The sequence below is a fragment of the Oryza glaberrima genome, chromosome 4 (assembly GCF_000147395.1).
Source record: "Oryza glaberrima chromosome 4, OglaRS2, whole genome shotgun sequence".
Taxonomy (NCBI): domain Eukaryota; kingdom Viridiplantae; phylum Streptophyta; class Magnoliopsida; order Poales; family Poaceae; genus Oryza; species Oryza glaberrima.
Genome location: NC_068329.1, coordinates 20,103,135 through 20,130,213, shown reverse-complemented (window position 1 = coordinate 20,130,213; position 27,079 = coordinate 20,103,135). Strand labels below are relative to the sequence as shown.

General features: G+C 39.2%; 2 protein-coding genes and 1 long non-coding RNA gene across 3 annotated transcripts; 2 read left to right on the top strand and 1 right to left on the bottom strand.

Annotated features, from left to right (window-relative positions):
* Positions 1 to 5,551: 5,551 nt before the first annotated feature.
* On the top strand, positions 5,552 to 6,594 carry LOC127770863 (cell number regulator 2-like; the record flags this gene model as incomplete). Its single annotated transcript, XM_052296641.1, has 4 exons — positions 5,552 to 5,771; positions 5,855 to 5,926; positions 6,050 to 6,262; positions 6,398 to 6,594. Coding segments are annotated over 4 exons (585 nt in total), but the record flags the coding sequence as incomplete, so codon positions are not given.
* A 2,561-nt stretch (positions 6,595 to 9,155) lies between these two features.
* On the top strand, positions 9,156 to 20,505 carry LOC127770447 (uncharacterized). Its single transcript, XR_008016962.1, has 4 exons — positions 9,156 to 9,674; positions 12,465 to 12,522; positions 19,291 to 20,162; positions 20,251 to 20,505. It is a non-coding gene; the product is annotated as an uncharacterized LOC127770447 (long non-coding RNA).
* LOC127770446 (MADS-box transcription factor 27-like) lies at positions 17,148 to 25,949 on the bottom strand. The gene is made up of 8 exons (XM_052296171.1): positions 25,569 to 25,949; positions 24,762 to 24,840; positions 19,307 to 19,368; positions 18,476 to 18,575; positions 18,350 to 18,391; positions 18,190 to 18,273; positions 17,958 to 18,112; positions 17,148 to 17,870 (listed from the first exon to the last, which is right to left on the bottom strand). Exons 1-8 carry the CDS (start codon positions 25,748 to 25,750, stop codon positions 17,852 to 17,854), a joined length of 723 nt encoding a protein of 240 aa, XP_052152131.1. The 5' UTR covers positions 25,751 to 25,949; the 3' UTR covers positions 17,148 to 17,851.
* Between the last annotated feature and the right edge of the window lie 1,130 nt (positions 25,950 to 27,079).

Genomic DNA, 27,079 nt, shown 5'->3' with positions numbered 1-27,079 from the left:
CTAAAGAATATCGTTCGTCCCGGTTGAAAAACCTAACAGCACTTTTTTACCAATCGGGACTAAAGATCATTGTTAGTCCCGGTTCAAAAAATACCAGACGGTATCAGACCTCTCTACTATCTGTTACCAACCGGGACTAAAGAACTTTTTTTAGTCTCGGTTGTTAAACAACCGGGAAAAAAATTCGGCAACCACGCGCTAAAAAATTCGATTTACTGCCCCCGACCTATTCTATCTCATTATCTCCTCTCATCCGTCCTCTCAAGTCTCAACCTTATCTCTTCACCTCCTCTCCTCCCCTCATTCTCTCACCCGGCCCCCATCTCCTCCTTTGGCCCCCTCCCCTCCGGCGGGCGATAGGCGACCTGTGCGGCGGGGGATGGGAGGCGGCGCACGGTAGGAGGCGCTGGCCGCGCGGCGGAAGCCGCCGTGGCGGCGGGATGGGAGGCGGCAGGTGGCCGCAGCCGGTGCGGCGGAAGCAGCCGCGACGGTGGGATGGGAGGCAGCGCACGGCCTCGGCGTTTATGTCTTTTGTTCATCATGGTTCTTTCTAGTTTCTTCTGTTCACGTTTTTTGTTTATGTGCTTGTGATATGATGATGGTAGTAAGGGTTAGAGTGAATGGGATATGGAGCAAATGCAGCTTGATGTATTTGGGGATTTGTGGAAAGATTTATGGATGATTTTATGAATGATTTGTGGTGCTCGAAATCAGTAGATGCAAGTGGCAAAAAAGGAAGAAAAAAACTTTAGTCCCCTCTTTAGGTTGGTGTTACCAACCGGTACTAAAGATCAATCTTTAGTCCTAGGTATTTCATCCGGGAGTAAAGATGGGTATCTTTAGTCCGGGACCAGGGTTAAAAACCTTTTCTCCATCGGTGAATCACATCATATTTAAATTTCTCTCTATTTTACCCTCAACCACTCTCTCTCTAAACCCCCTTATTCAACAGGGGGCACCTGGATAATTTTTCCTCCCTATTAATTTTCCCTCGCTCAAAAAAATACACTTCCATTGAAATAGACGATGTAAGAGAATAAAAATGAAGTTATTTTGCGATAAATGGAAGAGACAAAGATGTACTGCATCCGTCTTAAAAATATAATAATTTTAACTACGTATTCGGATGAGTGATTGTCAAAAACATACTTTTGGAACGGATAGGGATGAAAGGAGTGTAGCTTAGCTCGCCACACCAAACACATGCGCATCAGCGCATCCCAGTTGCGGAGCTGGTCCCGGCCGGCCGGCGAGGACAGATCGAGTTTGGTTGGTTTCGCTCGTTTTGCAGCCCACGAAGAAAAACGCAGAACAACAGCGGTTCGATGAACGGCGGCCAGCTAGACTGTACTGCCATATCGACAGCGGCGTATGCACTCCGCGGCCGTGGTAAAAGAGTGCTAAAGCCCTCCCCACGGCAGGCGTACGACTCACAAGTCACAACTAGGGAAATGCTGCGCGCCGGGCGCCCGACGGCTGTAGGAAAAATCGGACGCCTCAGACGTCCGCGCCTCCTGCCGCTCCTATTTTATATAGTTTTAAAATGAATTTTCTCTTAAACTAATTCCAATCTACGATCCGATCACACCGTTGCATTCGTTGCGATTAAATCTTTCCAACAAGACCACGCATGATTATATTTCGATAAAAAAATATTTTAGCTTTTCTATTGATATTTTTTTTGAATGTTGCATATGATCTCTTTTGATGTTTTAACCAGTAGTTTTACGATGTTTCAGCTAGTGTACTCGCGATGTTTCACTGTATACGGATCAAGTGTTGCAGTGGATTTTGATATTTATGGAACACGCCGTTGCAACAAATCACCCACATATTTAGTAAACCCCCTATTAAGGGAATTTGGTTTATTTTTTGTTCCACCAAAAATGTTTCACCTAGTGTACTCACAATGTTTCAATATGATCTAATGTTGCAGTTAACTGAAATATTCCATTGCAACAAAAAAACCCACATATTTTGAAAACTCTCTATTAAGGGAATTCGTTTCATTTTTTGTTCCACCGAAAAATGTTTCACCTAGTGTACTTATAATGTTTCACTATGTATGGATCAAATATTGCAGTGAACTGAAACATTCTTTTACTATTTGCTGAAACATTGTTTTTATATAAGGTGAAACAACAACCGATTTAAACGAGTGAAACATTTTCGATCTATTTAGTGAAACAATTCCGATATACCTGGTGTAACATCGTACAACATTTAAAAATAATTTAATAATAAGCTAAAAAAAATTTTCGTCGGAATATATCCATGTGTGGTCTTGTTTAGAAGATTTAATTGCAACGAATTTAACGGTACAACCAGATCATAATTTGGATAAGTAATTTAAGAGAAAAATCAGTTTAAAATAGTTTTGCACGTAAATAGGACGCTGACGTCATGTGTCTATTGACAGAAAACACGAGGCCTGGGAGATCTCGATCTGCTTAACTCCAGTGCAGGTCCAAAGCTCGCCTTCGAATGTATGAGCGTGCCAGTTGATTTGATACTGTAATCAACAAGAAATAGAAGCAAAGAAACCACAGTTAAATCTATAAATGATCGCCAATCGGCTAGGTGCCGATGACATATCATTTATCTTTGAGCAGATGTCGTATATGCATCGATCGGCAGTCATTAATAAATAAGAAAGGACTAAATCTACTCGATCGGCTGCAGATATTACCAATATATAATCTTTATATCGATATATATTTAAATAAAGTGATTGGGATAGATCGGTTGCCATGCCGAGACAGTATAAATCACTTAGATCGAAATATATATTAATAATGAGACTATATACGTTCATAGCATAGCCGATCAAATAGATCTAGCATGTATCGGCTAATACTCCAATACTACTCTATATTAAGATATTAAAGCAAGTAGAATATACTAAACACAAGCCTAATATACTTAAATGCAGCAAGATCTTAACGTAAAGGGCAGATTTAACATGTCAATCAAGCATATAGGATAAAAAGTAGTTAAATCAGGTAAGATCGGCTGAAACTCCGATACTACCCTAATCAGCAACCAAGAAGCGGGCTAGAGATTAAGATTCTAATCATGACTCATAAGGTCAAACTTAACTGATGCAGCTATAAGTATGAAAAGAAGGACAATATCTAGACAATCAAGCCGTTGGATGTGTCATAGAGTGGTAGATATCCTATATAATCTAAGTCAACATCGGTATTTAACCTAATCGACTACCTTCTATTGACGGATGTTAGTCAATTGTAGGTTGGATATCGATATTGCCAAGGATTATGTAGGATATATGATAACTTGACAAATTACATAAATAAGATTAGAGTGTCATAAAGATGGAAGCACTAATCCCGAGAACGCAAGCCGTCATAACAAGTTTTACCTCTTGTTGAAGATCGAAACCGATGCAGCTCAACCCGAAAGCAAGAACTCGTCGAAATAAAACTAAAGCAAAAAAGGTGGCGATGCGCCGAGATTGTATTGAACGTGTGTGTTTTTTTTTCAAGTTACATAGGGCTCGGGTCTATTTATACCCGAAAATTACAAGATATGTCCATAACGGACACGACAACTATCTCTAGCAAACTCTAAGATACCATAAGTCTTTGCGGCAGACTTTTGCCCAAGCATATCTGTAAGGAAATTACATAAAACATCCTAATTAATAGATACAATTGCCTTCTCAAGACTCTATCCATGTGCGGCAATCACCTTGAAGCACCTCAATTCAACCCGATGTCATACATCAAGTTGCATTGTCGGAATCGGCTGCATCGGCTTACCTAGCCCGACTCAGACCCAGCCGATCCTAATCATAGCCGATCTGGACTCCAGTCGATTCATGCTCTGTTTCCGAACTCGATCTCCGCCTCCGACTTTGCTTCGATCTAATCTTCTTTCCCGATGCCGATATTACCAAATTTGGTTGTTGACAGTGTCCAATTTTTCCCAAAAACATCGGACGTCCGAGCCGGAGTTGCCTGCCAACTAATAGAGCCGAAGCCCTTCTGCGCAACAGCGTGGCGAGCTACGACTGTGGTGCGTGGAGATGAGAGCGATCGTGGACAACTGGACCGGAAATGCTAAAGGGCGATCGCTCGCCTGGGGGTGGGGGTAGCGATCAATTCGCCCCCCTCCCCCTCCCTCTGTCCACCTGGTTTCCTTTTTTGGCACCGCATTACTTTCCTATTTTAGTAAATTTATGCACCTAAAGTTTATATATCTCAAGTTTACACATCTAAAGTTTAGAGACCAAAAGTTTATAAGTCAAAAGTTTATATATCCGATTCAAATTTGAATTTGAATTCAAATATTTTTGTATATATAGTATTTCTATACATCTAAAGTATAGAAATATTACACCTAAAGTTTATAGACCTAAAGTTTATATATCCGATTTAAATTTGAATTTGAATTATATCCGATTCAAATTTGAATTTGAATTCAAATATTTTTCATATATAGTATTTCTATGCATCTAAAGTTTATAGATCTAAAGTTTATACACCTAAAGTTTATATACCCGATTCAAATTTGAATTTGAATTATATCCTTTTCAAATTTGAATTTAAATTCAAATATTTTCTATATATAGTATTTTTATACATCTAAAGTTTATACACCTAAAGTTTATAGACCCAAAGTTTATAAGTCAAAAGTTTATATACCCGATTCAAATTTGAATTTGAATTCAAATTTTTTATGTATAGTATTCCTATACATAAATTTTTCTAACTTTTGTTTTTTTAAAAAAATTTTGTGGTGTACTGTAATAGGAAGAGAAGAAGGGGAGGAGGAAGGGGGAGGAGTGGGAGGAGGTATTGCCTATAGGGGGAGGGGGGCAGATCTTATCGCTTGGATCGATCGCCCGTTAGGGCCCCTCGGCTCAGCCAAGGGCCTGGCGCCCCTGGCCTGTGCCCTGACGACCCTACCACAACATACCATGCCAGCCATAGTTCTTACTACGTTCAGGAGTTCAGAGCCCCCTCATGATTTTTAGCTGTATCTCCGTTCATCTCGATCGGTTGGTCAGCATACATCAGTATACGCGTCTAGTCGATGGCCTGCAGAAAAGCAAAAATCGTGTAACTTTTGTGCGTGTAATCACTTGATCTGGAGGCCTCATCGTTTGGCTTTTTTCGTAATAAGCCAAAACGGCTTATTAGAGAATACAAATGAATTTGTAGATAAAACTTTTATATATGTGTTCTCGGTGACTTAAAAGACAATGCTGAAAAAAAAATACGTTAAAAATATCTCAAAATCAATATCAAAATTAAGTTTAAAAATTTAAATTTTAGCTTTTTCTTTGATTTAATAGGCCATCCCATGGGAGCCTGGAATCTTTGGATCGCACCGGCGAGGGGTGACCACCTAAGTATCTCCAATCGAACCTAGGACACATTCACACACGCTCGTGCAGACGCGTGTGTACTGGCACAGGTGACGTTCGCGCGTTGCGGCTCACACGGACGCGTACGTGAAAAACGAGTCCGTTGATTAACCAAACCGTCCGTTGTTAAACCCCCCCCCCCCCCCCCCCCCCCCCCAATCACCTGATCGCCCACACGGCCACACAGTTTTTCTCACACACACGCACACAGCCGACGAGCGGTTCTTGCATTTCACCGAGCGCGTGCGCGCGGCAGCCAGTCACCCGCGGGAATCGATCGACGATCCATGGCCAGCGGCTACCCGGCGGGAGGCGAACAACCCTCCGGTCGCCTCGTGGTCCTCCGGCCTCTGCGACTGCTTCGACGACGTCGGCGGCTGTAAGCTTCTTGAACTCATTACACTTGCTCACAATCTATCTCGATCGTTTTCCGGTGACTTCAATTTACGCCGCGGCATGCAGGCTGCCTGACCTTCTTCTGCCCGTGCGTCGCCTTCGGGAGGATCGCGGAGATCGTCGACCTGGGAGCCACATGTAAGCCTGCCGCCTCTGTCTGACGCACGCACGCACTGCAACTGATTAATTAAGTTTCATGGCCAACAACCTCTTCGATCACTAAACAAAATGCATGCGTGGTTTGGCCATGATGAACTGAAGCGTGCTGCGCGAGCGGGACGCTGTACATGTTGCTGGCGATGGCGACGGGGTTCGCGTGCGCCTACTCCTGCTGCTACCGCTCCAGGCTGCACCAGCAGTACGGGCTCCAGGAGAAGCCCTGCGGCGACTGCTGCGTCCACTGGTGCTGCGGGCCCTGCGCCCTCTGCCAGGAGTACCGCGAGCTCAAGAGCCGCGGCTTCGACATGTCCCTCGGTATGTTAGAGAAGAGGGGGAATCGCGTCGATTTGTAGCGATCGAGCCACACTACGGGTCCACGGCGATGCCATGGTTCGTCGTCTTTGATCTGCAGATGAGATTGATTCGTTCGTCGGTTCGTGAATTTTTCAGGATGGCAGGGGAACATGGAGAGGATGGGGAAGGGCGTCGCGACTGCCCCGCCGCAGATGCACCCGGGGATGACTCGCTAGTGCGCGTCTGCGTCCGCGGGCATGTGGGCTTGCGTTGCGCCGATCAAGCTAGCGCGTGCGTAGGAAGCGTAGCAAGCAGTAGGCAGGGCATGCCTACGTGCAAGGTCGACGTCAAACTTGTTTTTAGCTTCTGCTATATTTCATCTTGTCGCGAGAGCCATGAGCTCTGATGTGTGCGTTTCCATTGGCAATATTGTGTCGTCATCGCCCTCGGCCGGGCACCCACCATGTGTTGTCTATATATATGTGCCCTTGCAACAGTGTCAGCCAGATTTGCGTGGGTGTAAAAATTGCAAAGAGGTTATGTCTTTCATCTGATGAGTAGTAGCAGTAGTATGATGCAGGCAATGTATTAAGACTACTGGATCAATATGTAGTATGTTTTATGATTTCAGTTAATAAGATGCCGGAGGCTTTTAGCGTGAGGCTTACTCTCGCGCGTGTACTCTCTCTGTTCTAAAATAGATAAAATTAATACACACATCATACTATAAACCTACACAGATATCATATCTTGTACTAGTTTTTTTAAAACATATCAAAATTTCATTGACCCGGCTTTGGTAGAAAGCCCAATAAACAACCAGAGTCTTATATAGATATAGAAGCAACAAAATACCTCACAGAAAAAAGAAGCAACAAAATAAAACAGAAACATAACGCCAACAAACAGCGCTGGAACTCATCAAAAGCAAGCGCCGTCCATCCTAGCGAAGATATCACACCCTAGATAGAGCTCGAAACACATAACAAAGAAGCCAAGTGCAAATTTCACAGCTAAACTACTGCAGGAAGGCAGCACGGCTTCAATTGGTTCAGTTTGCCCATCAACAGCTCACACCGCCCTTTTCATGATTGCTTGATCTTTTTCCCTTAGCAGAATGCACCACCACTGAATAAAAGACAGAGATTTATAAAGTGATCTGTAAAGGGGACTTGACCAAAATATCTGAAAAAAACTCAGTCATTCCTAGTTAACCAGAGCATCCAACACACTTCACCAAGCCCAGACAATCTCTAATGTTTACCGGATTACTTGTTAACCCCAAAGCATCTCTCACCACACACCAAGTAAACATTGCTAAAGGGCATTTAAACAAAATGTGATTAGTAGCTTCAATCTTGCCACAGAGCTTGCAGAACTCATCCCCTCCTTGCCATTTTCTTTTAATCAATCAATTGGACTGTACAAGGAAGTTTTTCTATGTCTGCCATATATAGAAAGCATTTAAATTTTAAAGGGATTTCACTCTTCCAAATATTCACCGTCTCAATATCCCTTACACCCCCAAAAGTAATCTCTCTATATATTAATCTAGTTGTGAGGGTCTTTTTGCTGTTATGAGGCCAGATCAACATATCTCTGTCCCCCTCTAGGACATAATCTTGTATCATATTTCTTAACTCTTCCAGCTCAGCCTCCCCAACACTGTCCAGATTTCTTCTAAACTCCAAACTCCATATCCCCTCATCATACAAATCCTTCACAGTAGTATTTTGATGATAGCTGATTTCAAAAAGCTTTGGAAACAACACCTTTAGAGAAGACTGACCACACCAAACATCTGTCCAAAAATATACACCATCCTTTTATGAACTTCTTTCATTACTCATGCAGCCCTTTCCAGAATTGAGATCCCCCTTTGAAGAACTAGAAAAAAAAGCCCTTGACATTTTGTACTAGTTTTGTTATATGTTTTGGGATAGAGGAAGTAAATTATACGATGAGTTCGTAATTTCTATGGGTGAACATGTCTACATGAAGCCATCAACAATCTAGCTACTTGTACCATCCAAGCCCAATCAAATACTCTGATAAATTATGAAAGGCAAAACAGGGAACTTATCACTATTGGTGTTGTAGTTGTGGTACCTGCATGACTTCATTTATTGGGATTTAAATTTTGATATCTAAATTTAGTTGTGTGCAGTTGGTGCAGAGCTGGGGAGTTATATTTCCTCTTATTATGAAAAAAAATTCAACGACAATATATACTTGGGCCCCTGAATTAATTATCTACCACAAATTCCTAGCTGCAGGTGGTACATTTTGAGTACTTGAAATTTGTTGATATGGTGAGCATTGCCTCTTCGATTAAGATGATTTTTAAATCACAGGAAATAGAAAAAAAGTAGGAATAGAGTAGAAATGTATACAAAATAAATAATTGGCTCACAGAGAATTATTTCGCATAGCAGCCCTATGTTTTTTTTTCTTCGACATGAATAGTGCCTATTCATCATATTTTCAATAGTTTCCTGTGTGTACGCTCGAAACAGGCTTAAAATGCATAATCAAAAATTGGCAAGTTGCATTTTGCAAACAAAATAATATACGTACGGCGAAATGTTTAAAATGTCATCCAAAAACATCACCGTGCGCGTTGGCAGTTCCCGCTCCTCGACCATCTAACCCCTCTCTCTCTCTCTCCTGGACAGGTGTCGCCGCCAGTGAAGATCTCGCCCATCCACCTCCCCATCCGACGGCTCCCGATTTCCCGCACGCGCCCCCTTCGCGTCTTCGCGAGCCTTCTCGACAGGCAGAGCATGCAGGAGGCGCAGGCCCAACCCACGCGCCCACTTGCCGGCGATCGGCGGTGGCGGGTGGGCGGACGGTACACCTGTCGGGGTGCCCCGCAGCAGCGCCCCCCCTCTGAAAATGGCGCCGGGGGCGACGTGGCCGCCGGAGCGCCGCTCGTCCGCCGCATTTTTTATTACTCCCCCGGAAACCCCACCCCACTTGGCGTGGGGGCGCCTGCTTTGCTTTGGGGGTTCTCTCTCTCTCTCTTCATCTACAAAGAGCACCACCACCACCACACGCTCCGTCGCATCCGACCAAATCCAGCGCAAAATCCATCATCGCCTCCCCCCCCTCGCGGCGGTCGTCGTCTTCGCGTCGTTCTCTCGGAGCCCCCCCTCGCTTAGATTGGTTAGGATCGCGCCAATCGCGGTCTCGTCCTCCATGGCATCTGCCCCCCCTTAGATTTCCGTAGGAGGTAGCTAGCTAGCTTGCTGCCGCCCGTCGCATGACCACGACCCTCGGATCGTGGTGGCCGTTGGCTCCCCGATTAGCTTCTCCCATTGCCGCTCCTGTAGGCTGTAGCCCCAGCCGATATGCTTGCGTTGATTTTGATTCTGTGCCGCCTAGCGACCCGCCTCTCTTCATCTAGGGTTCAACCTTCGAGCCGGCTTCTCAGGTGAGACGTTCCACCGATTTTACAGCTTCTCCTCAGGCTCTCATATATATGTATTTTTTTTTGCATAGTTAAGTTGTTAATTGCTGATACTGAGTTAACTGAATGCCCCGAGCTGTGCGGTCGTTTTGGTGTGATTTGTGTGAAAAGTTTGATTAGTTTCGTTGTAGCATGAAATTACAAGCAGCTTATGCGTTTTGTTTCATGTACGGTTGTCAATGCCAGTGTTAATGTTAGCTTAGTCCTTTTCTTTCTTGATCAGGGAGTGCATTATTAATTGTTTTTTTAGAGTTGCACTGATACTAGAATTGCCATTACTTAGTTTTGTTTTGGGAGGATTTTGCTGCTTTTAACCGTGGTTAGGATAAGTGGATAACTCTTGTATTGGTCTCTAACGAGATTGCCTCTAGTACTTCTTTCTAGACTTAAGTGTCAGCGTCCTACATGTAGTCATGTACTGCACATCCACTCTGATATAATGAAAGCTTAAGTTTGAACTAATTTATAATTGTTTTGGCTTGTGAAGTGTGGTAACATATGTTTTCTAACTGAGGATGTATACACAGTTTATCTGATCTGTGTATATGTCGGATGTATGTGTTCATTATGCGTAACGGACATATGAGTATGCTAAAGTTATACTCTTGCATGCTGCTAAAGTTTAACACTCCCTTCTATATGACATAATATAGTACAATTCATTCAAGAGAATGTTTTATTCTGAAACTTCCTGGCTGTAGTTACATTTCTTCAGATGCATTTACTGAGTTTCAGTCTGCATGATAGAATGTCTATTTGGTGGTTTTGTAGAACTCAAGAGTTTATGCAGTATATCTTATGGTAGTTTACTTTTGTTGATAGGCATGCAATAGTTTCATAGAGGTGCATGAATAAATAGTTAAAAATGCAAAATATTCTGCCAATGCTGGAGGTCAAATTGGCATGTGGGCTGACCATTTGAGAATTGATGAATTAATTCAGTAAAAATATAAAGCATATGGTTTTAATGCTTAGACTTGTTGCTTCATTATTATTTCCAAAATGTTTTCACTGTTGGAACTTGGAAAGGATTCCGTAACACTAATACCTTTCCAATAATAAAAGAATGTGATGGATGGTAATTATGGTGAACAATTTGAAACATAACCAACAGCTTTGTGAATTTTAGGTTGGATGTATGAGTGTGATGTGGGGATACTAGTAGTAGATTGTCTAAAAGATCTCTTTGCCGCATTTTTGTGTCACGTCCCAAGAGGTGATGACTGATGAGCCCAATCGGAATGCAACAATACCAATGTGAATACAGAATGGAGTTGAGAAGATAGAAGAGAAGCAAAGTATACAGAAATAACTCTATTTTATTTCATCTACTCTTTTGGACAAAGCAGTGCTCAGTTTTTGTATGGTCCTCATCTTAACACCTCAGATTATAACAACCACTAAATGGGCCTTGGCCCAAACATACTCCATTCTCAATAGCCCATTGCCAAAAGACTTTCATGTTCCTATCCCCACTGCTGTCAGCACAAGGAAACATTTAGTTTTTACAGACACATTGAAAAATATTTTGCGCTCAAGGTTGTATTTTTGTGACTGTGTTATATATCAACCTTTTCTCCTTGCACAAATTGAGCTTAATGAAAATTTCATGGCAGATTGTTCTGCCATTAGCGCTATACTATTATTGGATTCTTTTTTGACATGAGCATGACACTAGTATGATGGAGTCTGGTTAGTATTAATACATGTCTCATCATATAAATATCATCCTTGCTATTGGCAGGATAATAAAACAAAAGAGATACTAAGTTGCATACCCAATGTGTTTTTTATCTGATGTCAAAGTTATCTTCACAGTTTTGGAGTTTGGACCAGCACTTGCATTATGCAGTTCTTGAAACAGAGCATTTGAGTTGACTAGTTTTTGTAGTGTCTGTTTGGTTGTGAATTCATGCCTTGCAACATGATCAGGCCTTCTATTTTTACAGCCCTGTATCATGATTGTCTTTTAATGTTCGATGGGCCAGTCAAATTAGTCACTAAATTATGAATATAGTTGTTTTGAGCATGTCCTACCAGTGCCAAATAGATTAGATTTTTTTTTTTTTTTGGGGAGGGGGGGTGGGTGGGTTGACCTACTGGTACTATGGGGTGAATTTAGCTGAGAACAGCAGTTGATTCTTCATATCTCTGATTTTTAGTTTTTCTTTCTTCGCTGATATGAGCTTTTGTATGCTTTGATGAACACATTGTATGCCCTCTGCTTTTGAGCATTTACCACTTTACTAAAGTTTCTAATTCAGTGAAGAAATACTGAATATACAATTGTATTAACCAAGTTTCCCATACAAAACCTTTGCTAGTTCCATGCTATTTTCCTGATGATTATTATTATTCAGGACAGTTTGTACTTTGTAGTAGCACTGCACCGCTACTAGAAACACATGCAATGCAAAAGCTAGTTTGTAGAACAATTTGTATGGAAATAGTTTTCCATGCCATTTGAGCTACAACTGAAGGTTTCTAGTTCTGCATTTTGAGCAAACATCAACTTGTTTTTTACTGAAACATAAACTTGTTTTTAACACGAACTCTCGCGGTTCATAGTAAGGGAAAGGGGAAGGCTGCATTACTGCAACATTTAAATTTGTTAAGCAAATATTTGTGTAGTATGCCAATGAACTTTTTGTTGTATGTTTGCAATTTTTTTAACTGCCAATAGCACTAGCAACTAATTTCAAATATGACCCTTTTGATCCAACTGACTAATTCTTCCTTTGCCTTCTCTGCTAGTTGCTGCAAGTGGAGGCGGCAAGCTAGAGACAGCAACTGCATATCTTGCAAGAAAATCGTAAGTCTTATTATTACTAGCGCTAAATTATTTTGCTAGTGTAGTTAATCACCAAAACATTATCTTCTCTACCCCACACACTATTAAAACATGATTAATTCACTCCCTTTGACACTTGTCTCCTTGTAGATGCCATCATACTCTACTCGCTCCGTCCCAAAATATAAGCATTTTTAGCTATGAATTTGGACAACCGTGTGTCCAGATTCATAGCCAAAAGTTATATTTTGGGACAGAGGTAGTATGTTAATATTATTATTGGAACTGTTCATGAATTTTACTTTATTTTTGAAATTTTCCATGTCTTTGCATGCATTATTTCATTTTCATATCTCGGGGGATTAGGCGCTCCCAACCTAGTGAAGTACACATTACATATTCCAAGAATTATTTGAAACAAGTTATGATGTAATTATCACCCAAGGTCTCGTGATTAGTATAAAATAGTTTTTCTGATATACATAACTAATAATCATTCTATCCGGTGGTACAAGTTAGTAACATGAAAGTGCATGGGTATTTAAGAGGCACAATTAGAGGTGTAAGGTCCAAGGTCTTGGGTCCTGGACAAAATTATTCTTTTGCTATAAACTTTTTGGACATATTACATTGATGTGCTTCTGATTATTTTGTGTCTATAAAGTTTTGCTAAAAGTACTATTTGCTACCCGACCCCTCTCTCCCCCCCTCCCCCCTCCCCCTTTCGGAGAAGATGGCTTGGGGAGGTTACGAGCACTTGGCTCTAATACCAGCTCTTGCCCAGGCAGTGCTAGGGGTCAAGTCACCAGATATGAGGATAGGAATGCAGCATCTAGATGCAATGTTGGATGTGAGATTGGTATGTGGCAACTGGATGGTAATCCAGTTTGTTGATTTTCTTAAAAAATAATTATGCAAACATAAATGCAGTACATAAAGTAAAGACAAACTGTAAATACCATAACATGGTAGTTTTATATAGAATGGTCCATGTGTTCATTCATATACCTTGATAGGTTGAAGATAGATCCTTCTGAAGATTACACCAAGGACTTGGTACAACACGTTCATAATTATACATGTACAGGACTCTCACAAGGACTCTTATATAAACTCTCACCCTTGACTTTGATAAGTTTTCTATTTAGGTTATAACTATACTACTAACACTTAGATGGAGTGGAGTGAAGTGTGATGGCTGGTGGAGAGGTGAGAGGAATGGTTGAGTGAGATGTGTTGTGGTTGTGTTGTGTTCCTGAGCCCCTTATATAGGACTTGGTGAAGAATCTTTATGATATATCCATTTGACTTTAAGGGGTTTTATGATATCCCTTTAGACTTCACGGAGAGAATCTTTGGTGATGACGCTTTTGACCTTCAATAAAAGTATCATAATATCGCCTTTTGACTATAGGCATATCTTATCTTGAATAGTGTAGATTCCTTATCTTCAATAGTGTTTTTTGTCGGGGATGACAAGATCTTCATTCATTATCTTCACTGTATATCATGGGTGCCAATTGCATCATGTCAATTTTTGATGGCTCTGTTTTCTGATACCACTGAGCCAGGCTTCTGTAGTAACTTTTCTTGGAGCATTCACTTCCAAAATCTGGTTTAATTATACGTCCTGCTCCCTTGAAATATTCACAACTTTGGTTATAATATCTGCTAATAAAAATCCTTGTGATCTTGTTTTGGAAAATCAATTGATATTCATAATTTTGGAAAATCAATTGATATTCATAATCTATGGTAATAGCTTCTTCAATTTCTGCAGCTTCAGAAAATAATCTCCAATTCTCTTGATTTGCAATCGTTGTATACATTTCTTCTTGTTCATCTGATAATTTGCTAGGACCGCCTTCTTGAAAATTAAATTGTTTATTCATGATATATATATATAGTGAATTGCTGGACGAGCATGTGGTGTGAATTTAGGTGGTATGGAGGAGAAGATAATCCTGTATCTTCCATGTCTAAGTCTTCTACAGACATCTTTTACAGCGCTTCCTAAATCAGATTGAAGAATCCGATTTAGTGTTGCATAGATAGAATTGACAAGACCATGATCTATAATGGTTTGGAGAGATATTTCATCATGGTTGTATATGGGTAAGTTTCGGAATCTTTGGAGATTTATTTCGGCTTTGAGAACCATGAATCTATAGGATGGGTCAGAGATTACCTGATGATCATCTAACCTTAAGATAGGAAGCATGTATATGATTACTTGTATGGCTGGGTTTCTTTCTCTACCTTATAAGAGATGAAAGAAATAATCTTGAAATATTTTCATTTGTCTCTCTTTAAACTTTTGCCAAACAAGGTCGAGGATGTCTTGCCCAAAGCAAGATAAAATTTGCTCTGTCTTGAAGCTCAATCTGGGTTGGAGATATTCATATGCGGTACTCATGGGATTTTGGCCTTTAAGTTTCTTTTGGTAAGAATCTTTGTAGGCACACGGTCTACATGGTGCTATTGGCTGGGTCCGAAGTATATATTGTGGAAGGAGGGAATTGGGATGATTATGCAATATATATGGTGTTTGGGCAAGAGCTGGTATCAAAGGCAAGAGCAACTTTTTGTGACAAGTCGACAAGCACGATCGCAGCACCTAAACGCCTTGCGATGATATGGAGTCGCCAACCACCCGAGATCTGACGAAAACGGAGTCTAACTCAGACTCTACCGGTCAGACCGGCCACATGCCACCGGTCTGACCGGCTCTCCGGCGGCGGTCTGACCGGCCCACATATGGCGGTCAGACCGGCCCTTTCTGGAGGAAACCGACAGAGCCCCAAACTTTCGCAATTTTTCCTATTTCGACCCTAGGTGCCAAATTTGGGTGTAAACAACAACCAAGATAAAATATCTTTCCAAACCTCTCCAAACCATTATTGATCGTGGTCTTGTCAATTCTATCTATGCAACACTAGATCAGATTCTTCAATCTGATTTAGGAACGTTGTAAAAGATGTCTGTAGAAGACTTATATGGTGAAGATAATGAATGAAGATCTTGTTATCCTCGACAAAAAACACTATTGAAGATAAGGAATCTACACTATTCAAGATAAGATATGCCTATAGTCAAAAGGCGATATTATGATACTTTTATTGAAGGTCAAAAGCGTCATCACCAAAGATTCTCTCCGTGAAGTCTAAAGGGATAATCATAAAACCCCTTAAAGTCAAATGGAGATATCATAAAGATTCTTCACCAAGTCCTATATAAGGGGCTCAGGAACACAACACAACCACAACACATCTCACTCACCATTCCTCTTCACCTCTCCACCAGCCATCACACTTCACTCCATCTAAGTGTTAGTAGTATAGTTATAGTTATAACCTAAATAAAAGACTTATGAAATTCTAAGTGTGAGAGTCTATGTAAGAGTCCTTGTGAGAGTCATGTACCTGTATAATTACGAACGTGTTGTACCAAGTCCTTGGTGTAATCTTCAGAAGGATCTACCTTCAACCTATCAAGGTATATGAATGAACACATGGACCGTTCTATATAAAACTACTATGTTCTAAGTATCTAATTTACATTATGTCTTGTACATAATTGGTATTTACCGTTTGTCTTTACTTTCTGTACTGCATTTATGTTTGCATAGAACTTTAAAAATTCAACAAACTGGATTACCATCCATTATGTTCTAAGTATCTAACATTCTTTTCTCTACCCCACACACTATTAAAACTTGATTAATTCACTCCCTTTGACACTTGTCTCCTTGTAGATGCCATCATACTCTACTCCCTCCGACCCAAAATATAAGCATTTTTAGCTATGAATCTGGACAACTGTGTGTCCAGATTCATAGCCAAAAGTTATATTTTGGGATGGAGGTAGTATGTTAATATTATTATTGGAACTGTTCATGAATGTTACTTTATTTTTGAAATTTTCCATGTCTTTGCATGCATTATTTCATTTTCATATCTCGGGGGATTAGGCGCTCCCAACCTATTGAAGTACACATTACAAATTCCAAGAATTATTTGAAACAAGTTATGATGTAATTATTACCCAAGGTCTCGTGCCTAGTATAAAATAGTTTTTCTGATATACATAACTAATAATCATTCTATCCGGTGGTATAAGTTAGTAACATGAAAGTGCATGGGTATTTAAGAGGCACAATTAGAGGTGTAAGGTCCAAGTTCTTGGGTCCAGGACAAAATGATTCTTTCGCTATAAACTTTCTGGACATATTACATTGATGTGCTTCTGATTATTTTATGTGTATAAAGTTTTGCTAAAGGTACTATTTGCGAGCATTTCTTAGAACAGTAAGAAAAGTTTTAGTGAGCACATGTGTCTAAAATTATTAAGAAAGATTGAACGCTGATACCCAGTGGCGAAGCCAGGATCTAAGTATGAGGGGGCCCAGCTTTATAAGTGATTAAGATTACAAAAAAATAGCGTAGAAAAGTTTATGCTAATCTAAATGTTCCCCATAGGTAATATACCGTATCAGTATAAAAAAACACACGACAATTTAAAACACAGGCAGGTTAATTTAGCCTTATGAGCAGACAGATTATAAGCAGTGATTGTACCATTCAAGCTAAAAGTGTAGGTAAACAGGAAAAAAATAAACAAAAAATAAGAACTAGATTATGGCAAAAAGAGCAACAAACTATCCATCTGTTACAAGTATTAACTAATATTTTAGAAATTTAAAATTTCAATGTTAGCCACCTAGTGATGTAAATAATACAAATGATTAGTACATATTACTCAGTATTCTAAAAGGAAAAGGAAATAGATGGTGTTGTGTGCCTACAAGGCTAGAGTAAAGACCTTATCGCTCTTGCTAAACATACATACGTGCAAGCACAGTGCCTAGCTAATCCATCAGCAGAATAGAAGGGTGGAGGGGGTGGGAAGAGGCCAGGCCCCTCCGCCCCCTGGCGTTGCTCTTGCTGATACTTTTCTTGTTCTGGTACATCTGCACAGATAAATTATAATGCCTTTTCATCTCTTCTTTCTGCTTATGGCTTTTTAAGATAAAACAGAGCATTGATCTTGCATGCTCTACACTTTGCGCACTGTTTGTTTTTGCCAATAAGTTTGCACACATGTAGCTGTCATTTGGGTAAACAAACTTGCAGATAGTGCCAAATAGTCATAAGAAAATAATTTTCATGGGCTCTTCAGATAATACATTTTTATTCGAATAGATTTTACAGTATCAGATATTAATCATCCAAGCATGCAAACTGTGTCTTGTTATGTGTTAGCTTCTTTATGACCAATACATTTTAAGAGCTCTGAACTGTAGCCCTTAAGAATAGTGAAAATATAGGCAACACTTCCACACCATAAATTGTCATGGATGCAATTGGAGCCTGCAATAATTTCATTAAGTTATAACTGATGTTTCACTAAAGAACTGAGAATGGATAGATGGATCATGTGCAGAAAATCTGAGTTACCCTAGTTTAGGAGGTGCGGTTTGCTCAGCATCATTTTGTTGGCTTGGGGGATTGAGTTCAAGACGAGCAGGAGTGTTGGCTTCCTCGATAACCGCAAAGTTGTATGGAGTTGTTGAATCTCGATTCGCTTCAGTTTCTGCCCCTGTCTCATAGAGCTGAGGAGAGAGATTAGCTGTCATCATATAATGAAGCGTATATCCTGTGAAATCATCTATCTGCATTTATCAAGTACCTTCTTGTACAGCTCAGCATTTTCTTGGCGAATCAGGTTGACCTTTCTGTACAGTTCCATGTTTTCTTGGTGGATGAGACTTCCCTGCAAATAAGCCAGCAATAGAGTTAGCTTACTAGCTGATTCAAATATTTAGCAATTGTACATGATGTTGTAGAACCTTTCGATTCAGTTCGTGGATTTCATCAATCATGAGCTGGTCCTGAAAACAACAATATTGATCTTAAGTTAATCCAGTATATAATCAATCAGGTGCCCAGCAAAAAAATATGGTTAGTAGGTTGACCTTTTTTGTCCGGATGCAGCGTATGCTCATTTCTAGCTGATTTTCTAGAGTTTGCAGTTCCTTGACACCCAATCCAGAAAGATCTTGCCCCATCAACTGCCTGCCATCAACCAATGGATGTTATAGTGTTGTTCTGATGATATACAGAGTGAATATCGACACTTAATTTTAGCTGATCAACAGACAGCTGTTAATTGATAATAAAAATAATTTGTACCTTTCTAGTTTAGGTATTGTAAATTAGGCCTGAAGGACAAAATGGAGTGTTTGAACAATAATTTACCAGGCAGAAAGCACAGGTGAAGAAAATGTGATATTCACTCTCCTTTGTAAATTTGGTCTGTCCGCCTTTGATGGGTGCTCAGTTCTGTTTTTCTTTTAGAGATAACCGGAAATGCATAAAAATCGAATGGCTGAAGGTATATATTTCTTACTTTTAAATGATATAGAAAATTCACGTGCCTTCTTCATTTCTTTTGTTTGTGAAGGTTAAACAATGCATTATCTATAGGAAATTTGGAATCAGCATATATCACTTTCATACTCTGTTTTTTCTTCTTTTTTCTAAGTATCATATACCCAAGCACTAGGTGCTTGTTTTTATGATCTGGTACTAGTTTATATTTACTATACAATCAGGTGCTGGAAGTATTATTGTCGCTAGCAGTTGCTGGATTCATGAGCAAGTCCCCACAAAAAAAAAAAAGTTCATCATCAAGGGTTCATGATGCATGTATTTCATAGTAGTAGATATATGATGGTTTATGTTTTTCTATCTTGAGGAATTTTCTGATGGAACATTGAAAAACTTGCAGGGTTTTATGGCCATACCGATGATTTTCTTGCAAGTTGTGCAGTTGTTGTCTCAAGCTTGCTGCCTCCCTTTGCCAGAACTATTGGATATGAAAACAGAGTCAAGAAATGCAGAATCCAGGTTTGCCAAAAGCAGCAATATAAATATGTTGTGTATACCCATAGAAACATGCTGGGTTATCAACTCACTAGTTTTTTTTTTAAAAAAAGGAAACTCAATTACATTAGACAAGAAGACTATTTGAACTGAGGAAGTTATTGTGTATGGTAAAAGAAGTAACAAGAGGCAAACAAAGAAATTTGTTGTAAACAAATAAGGGAAGTAGTATTATCTTTCCAGTTTGAAGACAGTTTTTTTTTCCAGATAAGACGATGAGCTACCAACTCTATTGAATTTGGTACTCCATTATCAGTCCTCGTTTTGCGGGGTGTTACCCCCGTATTGTAAAAAGCTTGTTTGTCTAAGCAAAATGCTTCCAAGTCCCACCAAAGCTAGATTAACTACAAAGTATCTGCAGAGTGCACAAGTCAGGTAAAAAACTTGTTTGTCTAAGCAAAATGCTTCCAAGTCCCACCAAGCTAGATTAACTACAAAGTATCTGCAGAGTGCACAAGTCAGATAAAAAACTTGTTTGTCTAAACAAAATGCTCCCAAGTCCCACCAAGCTAGATTAACTACAAAGTATCTGCAGAGTGCACAAGTCAGGTAAGTGATGATTATATCATCCTGGTACAAGCTTTATTGCGGTGAAAGATAAGCAGTTAGTCTGAAATCTGTTCAGATCTGTCAGCTGTTACCGAAGCAAAAGGTTCAATGTGAACTTAAAGGATGCAGTACTGATCCTTTTAAGAGGATTTAACACAGATTTAACAGGTACTTGTTTTGTTTCCCCCAGTGCCCCTTGTGATTCTTTGTTAGTTTTCTTGTTATAATGATGTTTTTATCCTCTGAATTCAAGCAGGGTGTTCTGTATGCGAGCTGTGATGGGATGGTTCTCTTCAGAAGCATTTTATTTTAACTAAATTCAGAAGCATTTCGATGGCATGAGGACTGTTCGATTGACAATTTGTATGTACATTTCCACCGTTTACGCAGGAATTGGACCATAATTAGTTGTGTACCTGCAAGTTTTGTATACGAATTATCCTGAAGGGTGTTCGGTGGATTGAATATTGCCCTTTTGGTTGTTTTGCGCATCGTGGATGCGGCTGCTCTACATTTTTCTTATAGGAAATCAGCTTCTGATAAAAGGGATTATTATCTGTGTGATCTACTGATCGATATTTTACCCCTCTAGCTGAGTTTATTAAGCCAATTGATTATCGAGTGGGATCCTCTCAACGACACATGAGCATGAGCATCCGGCTGTTTGTTGATTAAGGCCCTCTTTTGTTTATGTTTAAACCTAAATAAATAGATATTTTTTCGTTTGTATTTTTTAAGGTCATAAGTCACAATATGTTAAGCTAAAAGCTAGGTTACAGTAGCTTTTCTGGTCTATGTGAAGCTAACAGTCTACTACTTAAGGTTAAAAAACAGCGGCTCAAACAATATAAATATTCAAAAGAACCAAAGCGAGAGGGCTTAAATGGTTCAGCCGTACTTTAACGGAAAATTTTTTGGAAAGACAAAATGGCAAAGTTGATTGTCACCCATTATTATCCAATTTCGACGTTTGGACAAATCCTCAAATTTTAAATGATAAAAAGTACTCCCTCCGTATTTTAAATGACGCCATTGACTTTTCGACCAATGTTTAACCATTCGTTTTATTTAAAACTTTTATGTAAATAGGAAAATATTTATGTCATGCTTAAAGAACATTTGATAACGAATCAAGTCATAATAAAATAAATGATAATTACATAAATTTTTTGAATAAGACGAATGGTCAAACGTTGGACAAAACGTTAATGGCGTCATACATTAAAATATGGAGGTAGTAATTTAGAAAGTAAGATATTCCTTTACATGTGTGGTAATTTTTATGGCTTGGGGACTGGGGACCAAGATCTGGTGTGGTTGCTAGTATAACTACAACTTAGCAGTTGGATTAGCAATGCATGATGAGAAATCTAGGTTTACACATGTTCTTTAATACATAATCTAGATCATCGAATCAAAATCTGGGGTTGCGAATCTGCCCTAGACTGCTTCGATCCTTATTGCACAGTTGCGGTAAGCATATAATCTCCATGCGAGGACAAGAAAGTCGATTAAGGTAATCAATGCTAGCCTTTGAGGAAGGCAACATAGGGTAATTCTAGTTGCCAATAGCTGCGTTCACGACAATGATTTGTTGGGGTTTACACCCTCTACCACAATGACACTACCATTATAGACATTGATATGTGTAACACTAAGAAAGCGGAACTCACATATAAGTGACCGTAATGGTATAGTGATATTATGGTAGAGGATCCTCACCCGATTTGTTGTCCTCTTTATTTCCCTTTTTTTAAGAAAGATGATGTGTGTGACTTGTTAGTTGTAAGATAGGTTCACTTGTTTTAGGCGGGATTATTTCTCACACTACAGCAAAAGAGGGGGAGCAAACACCTGATTTTGGTAACCTTGGTAAAGACTAGAAATGTTTCTATTTTCTCTCAAAATGAAAGATAGCGAAAGTGGTGATTTGGCAAACCCAATTCAATGGCACAAGGGCTTTCGCCATTGTGAAAAGGTGAGCTCTCAGAAGATTTTGGGGTGTGGGTGGATGCATATAAATGGACGAGGTTGTTTATTTTGAAGTTATTGGCTACCATCTTTGTTGCTGTAAAGACTAGGTTTTATTCTATTGTTAAAAAAAACTTGATTCAAGTGTAATCAACTAAGAGTTGAGAAGGCCAATACATATTTATTCCTTACCATTGTCAATGTATATTTACTATGCAAAAAACCACATCACTAACATTTAAAACAAGAGAAATTATATGTTTCGTTATTGACAAACTACCGATTTTAAAAGTTGCCATTAGAAAGCTCGAGCTCTAGAAAAATATCATTGTACAAGCGTTTTTTTTTCTCATTTTGTCACTGCCATTAGGTTTCCATCCATAAACCTCCATTAAGTCTTTAGAAAACCAATTTGCCCCTAGAATTTGATAAAAACTGTATGAAAAAAAATGTTTGCACACTTAATGGAGATCTTTTTATGAGCAGAATGGTCCTTTTAGAAGAATGCAGGTCTATGGATGGAAACCTAGTGGCGATGATAAAAAGGGACAGAAATGCTTGTACCAAGGTATTTCGTATTTCGTAGAACTCACGTTCGTCGATGCCAATTTATAGGACATATCGCTTGTCAATCGTAAAACGTAGAATTTATCTTACAACAAACAATGCTTACTTTTTTCATCACAAATGTAGTTAGTAATAAAAGCTATAAGCCTTGTTATTCCCTGGATTTATCCCGAGAAAACTCACAAATAAATTACTAAGTCTGAGTTGAGCTACTAGCTATAGGTTTTTTTTTTGGAAAAAAAAGGGTTGGCTTACTAACTAGTGTCAACATCATTGAGTCACGGTGATGAGAATGCAATATGTTCTGCAAGCTATGCTACCTTCATATAGCATGCCTCTACCCATTACATGCCTATGTCATAATTTTGCACCTATGAAGGGATGAGCTAGATATACTTAAGTTGGCACTACTTCTTAAGATAACTCCTTATATACCATCCAAAGCTACCTTATATCCCAATAGGGCAAAACCAATGGTAGAATTTGCTTGCACGGTAGGCATTGTTAGGTCTATCAACTAAGGAAACATTTCGCTTATTGGAAGGTTGGTTGAAGAGTAAGGACAGAGGAGACACCACTACAACATAAAAGCTCATCGTGGATAGGCTATCAAGAACTATTTGAAATTCCTCTTTCTCATATGAATATAGAGATGCTTGGTTACCATGTCCATCTACATTTGTCGATACCAAGCTAAAGATTGTCTTTGGTGAGAGTATTCGGTACTTATAAGGTTCATCATCACTATATATAGTTAATGTTAATTCTCTCTTCTCTCCTGAAGCCACATCATCCTAGTTATTTGTAGCCTTTGGATCATTCATCTACGATGTAAATTGTCTATATTCTCTAGGTATACACACATCTAATTTATTTCTAGCATTTTTAATACACCATCTCAATTATTTGTACCCTTTGATCTCATATGAAGATACATTATCTTAATATTTTTAGCATGATATATAATATATAAATGATATTTACTTATATGATGTCCAATCATTTAAAATAAAGCAAATCTAATTTGCATCTCATGTTTACTTATCTCATACATCTTTTCCGCGGCAACACGCATGGGGGTTCCCCTCTAGTATACCTAATAAACACGACCATTGTTTTTGTATATGCATACATGCATGCAGATCACGCGAATTATAACGTAGAGGATGAAGCAACGTGCTTACATGCAATAATGGTGAAAAGGTGTCACTAATGGGCCAAAATGGGAATGCATCCTGCTAAGTGCTAGCTAAATAGGCAATAGCTCCGATAACAAAGTTACTGCAATGTACACATGCAGTAGGTAGTTTTTTTTTCCTGGCCTGTTTAAATTAAAAGCCTAGCTAATTAAAGCCATTTTCCTGTACTTTGTGCCTTAGTTTTGCTACGTATAACTACAAATATAAACTTGCCTAACTGATGCACAGTAAAATTAGAGAACCTTGATTGTGTTTTCTTTTAAGATAATTGAAGTGAACACTCCCGCTCTACGTATAACTACAAATATAAACTTGCCTAATTATCTCTTATTACATAATTCATTCAAAACAACGGAGATTTTAACTGAAAAACTCTGATGTGTCCTTACTCGAAAATAATTTCTTGGTAACAGTTGAGATGATGTAGACGAAGGAAAATAAAGGATGTTGTCAACACGATGAAAATATTGAACATTTATAAGTTTGTGCATGTTTGAAATATCAAACAGTATTAGTGGGAAAATTAATTATGCATATCATAGACGGTCAGATATCGGGAAACTATCCTTCAGACATACTGTCACAGAAATTTGTGAATTCTGAATAAACAGCACTGACAAATTTATCTCCACCAGAAACCAAATTAATCAGGCTTTCATCTGTGCGATGATCAAATTTATCTTGTTCAATTACGCTTGAAAAGAGATAAATAGTATTCCGGCAGGGGGTGTAGTGCATGTGCATATGTCCACCCAAAACACTGGAACTAACCCAAATGAATAGATGATGTCAAAGGATTATTTCGATCTCTGTTCTTATTTTTAGTTAAGTACTGCATTAATTAGAACAACTTGCTAGCTCCTGCATGCTTTTTTTATTAATCTCTGTTGAGTTAATTTCTCTCAGGTTAGAGTTTAGAAAGGTTAGTTCTCTGTTATATATATGAAGACGCTACAAAACTCCTAAACAACACAAATGACAGAGATCGGCAGAAGAAGAAATATGTTTAGTAGCAGTCATCAAGGCATACCTTCAGCTCCGAGTTGGGGTTTGCGACGTGCTGCTGCTCCTCCTTAGCTCGCCCATATCGATCAATCACTGACTTCATGCTGCACAAAACGAATGGCCGGCACAACTGTTACTAAGATTATTTTTGTAATCTGAAAGCACCTGCATGCGTGTGCTAGCTTTTGAGTGTAAGAGTACGGCAAAAAGGGTAAATTAACAATTATATGAAGTGAGCAGAAATCATACGTATAAGTGTACAGTTATCACACAATTTTATTCCAAGAGTGCTAGATCTATTATTGCTTCACTGCAAAGCATAGTTGACATATTTATTCCTTCGAAAAATATGCATGACAAAATAGTAAACACACAACTGACATATGGCCATACATAGGGGGACCCTAGCTAGAAGAAGGTTAAAAACAAAGATGAACAACTAGTAGTTAATCTGAGACTAACAGGAAATTGAAGAACCTGACACATGCATTAGTTCTTAAACACTTATGGCCGATGTATATGTATACATATGACAGGGAATAATAGGTGCAAAGATGCAAAAAATATATATATAAAATTTTCACGATAACTTTTTGTACTACTGAAGCTGTCAAAGGTAAAACTCATTCATAAGATTCTAATCTTTCATGGAGAGAAAAAAAACCGTAGAAACGGAGAACAATAATAAGAAGAAAGATGCCAACCAAATAAAGTGTTTACGCATGGAGAGTTGAAGACGATCGAGGAAAACATGCTAATAATCATAAGCCAAAGCAAGAACGGAATCTATAGAAAAGCTAATAAGCTAGGGCCGGAGGGAGAAGCCATTGACCTGGTGCTGGCATACTCGTAGAGGCGGCCGGTGCTGGAGAAGATGACGAGGCCGACCTCGGCGTCGCACAGGATGGCCAGCTCCTTGGCCTTCTTGAAGATCCCGTTGCGCCGCTTCGAGAACGTCACCTGCCGGCTCGTCGAGTTGTCGATCCGCCGGATCACTATCTTGCCCCTCCCCATCGATCGATCGATCGATCTCAGCTGGATTGTCGCCGCTCAGGCGAGAGCACAGATAGAAATGGACAGAAAGAGAGAGAGAGAGAGAGAAAGAGAGGAGGAGATCTAGCTAGCAGGGAGCTCTTGAAGGAGAAAGCTCCCAGGTTTCCCAGAAGAGGGGGTTGAATTATTGGAGGGGGGGAGAAGAGAGGAAGAGGAGGAATGGAAATGGAGGGGTCTTTTGTTGGTGCCTTTGCAAGTTGGCTTTCCTTTAATTGCTTCCTTCCTTTATTTAGTTAGGAGGGGAGAGATATCCCCCCCATTGGCTAGGATCACAAGGTGGGTTATTTTAACTGTGAATGCTAAATAAATGGCTGCAATTAAGAGGCCAGGGCAAGGCCAGGCACAGGTAGCTAGCTTCTAGAAATTGTGCAGTGCCTGGAATTGGTCGCACTACTGAGGAAAGTTAAAGGGGATGCTAAGGTTGTGCATCCATAGTTGTGCTACTAATTAATCCATGTTTGGTCTCTTAATATTTTTTATTCATGAAGAACTGATATATATACTTTCTATAAAATATATATGCCATTACTCATCTTTATATTTTTCTAGCAATTTTTAGAATTTTGTATTAATTTGCACCAACGCTACTTCAAAGTTTCAATCATTTGCCATGATTTATATATTAGACATATATAGAGACATACTGAAAAAAATAATCACATGCCTAGTTTCATTAATTTCACATTGAATTTGTTTCCTCTACTTTTTTTTGCATATATATAATACTACATTTGTCCTAAAATATAACGATGTCAAAAGTTGCTATATTTTAGAACGAATGGGCTATATACAAACTGAATACTCTAATTTAATTTAATCTTACTCAACCATAAGAATTGCCAGCTAAAATTACCTACACCACTAGAATGTCATCGATTACGGGTGGTTTAAATCTTTTACTAGCATTAGAGAAGGTTTGATCAACCGCCTTTGGAAAAGAGTAAGTGAGATAAAGAGGGTCATCACTGCCTCACAAAACCGTCTTGAAAACTGCTGCAGCTATAGTTTGAAACTAATAGATCAGAACAATGTTCTCCATACGGTTCTAATTAAGTCGAGAACAATTAACCATGATAGGTGTAACAAATGCGTCAAAGAGAAATGGCTAACCTTTTATAGTGGCTATGGATTGAGCTCATTCGATTTCCATAACATAGCAAGGTTTATCATCTACCTACCAAAATAGTTTCAACTAGAAAAAGACTTGTAGGAGGAGAAAAGAAAATAATGTCATTTCGAGTAAAGTGACCTAATTTTAATAACCCTGATGATAATTAAAGTGATCCAAAG

Bases quoted from the DNA above. Each gene is read 5' to 3' on its own strand.
- LOC127770446 (XM_052296171.1), bottom strand. From the start codon at position 25,750: ATGGGGAGGGGCAAGATAGTGATCCGGCGGATCGACAACTCGACGAGC. The intron at 19,369-24,761 runs GTATGCCTTGAT...CATATCCAATAG, and splicing joins ACCCCAACTCGGAGCTGAAG to TTCTGGCAAAGGGAGGCAGC. The intron at 18,576-19,306 runs GTATGGCCATAA...GGTTGATGGCAG, and splicing joins AACTTGCAAGAAAATCATCG to GCAGTTGATGGGGCAAGATC.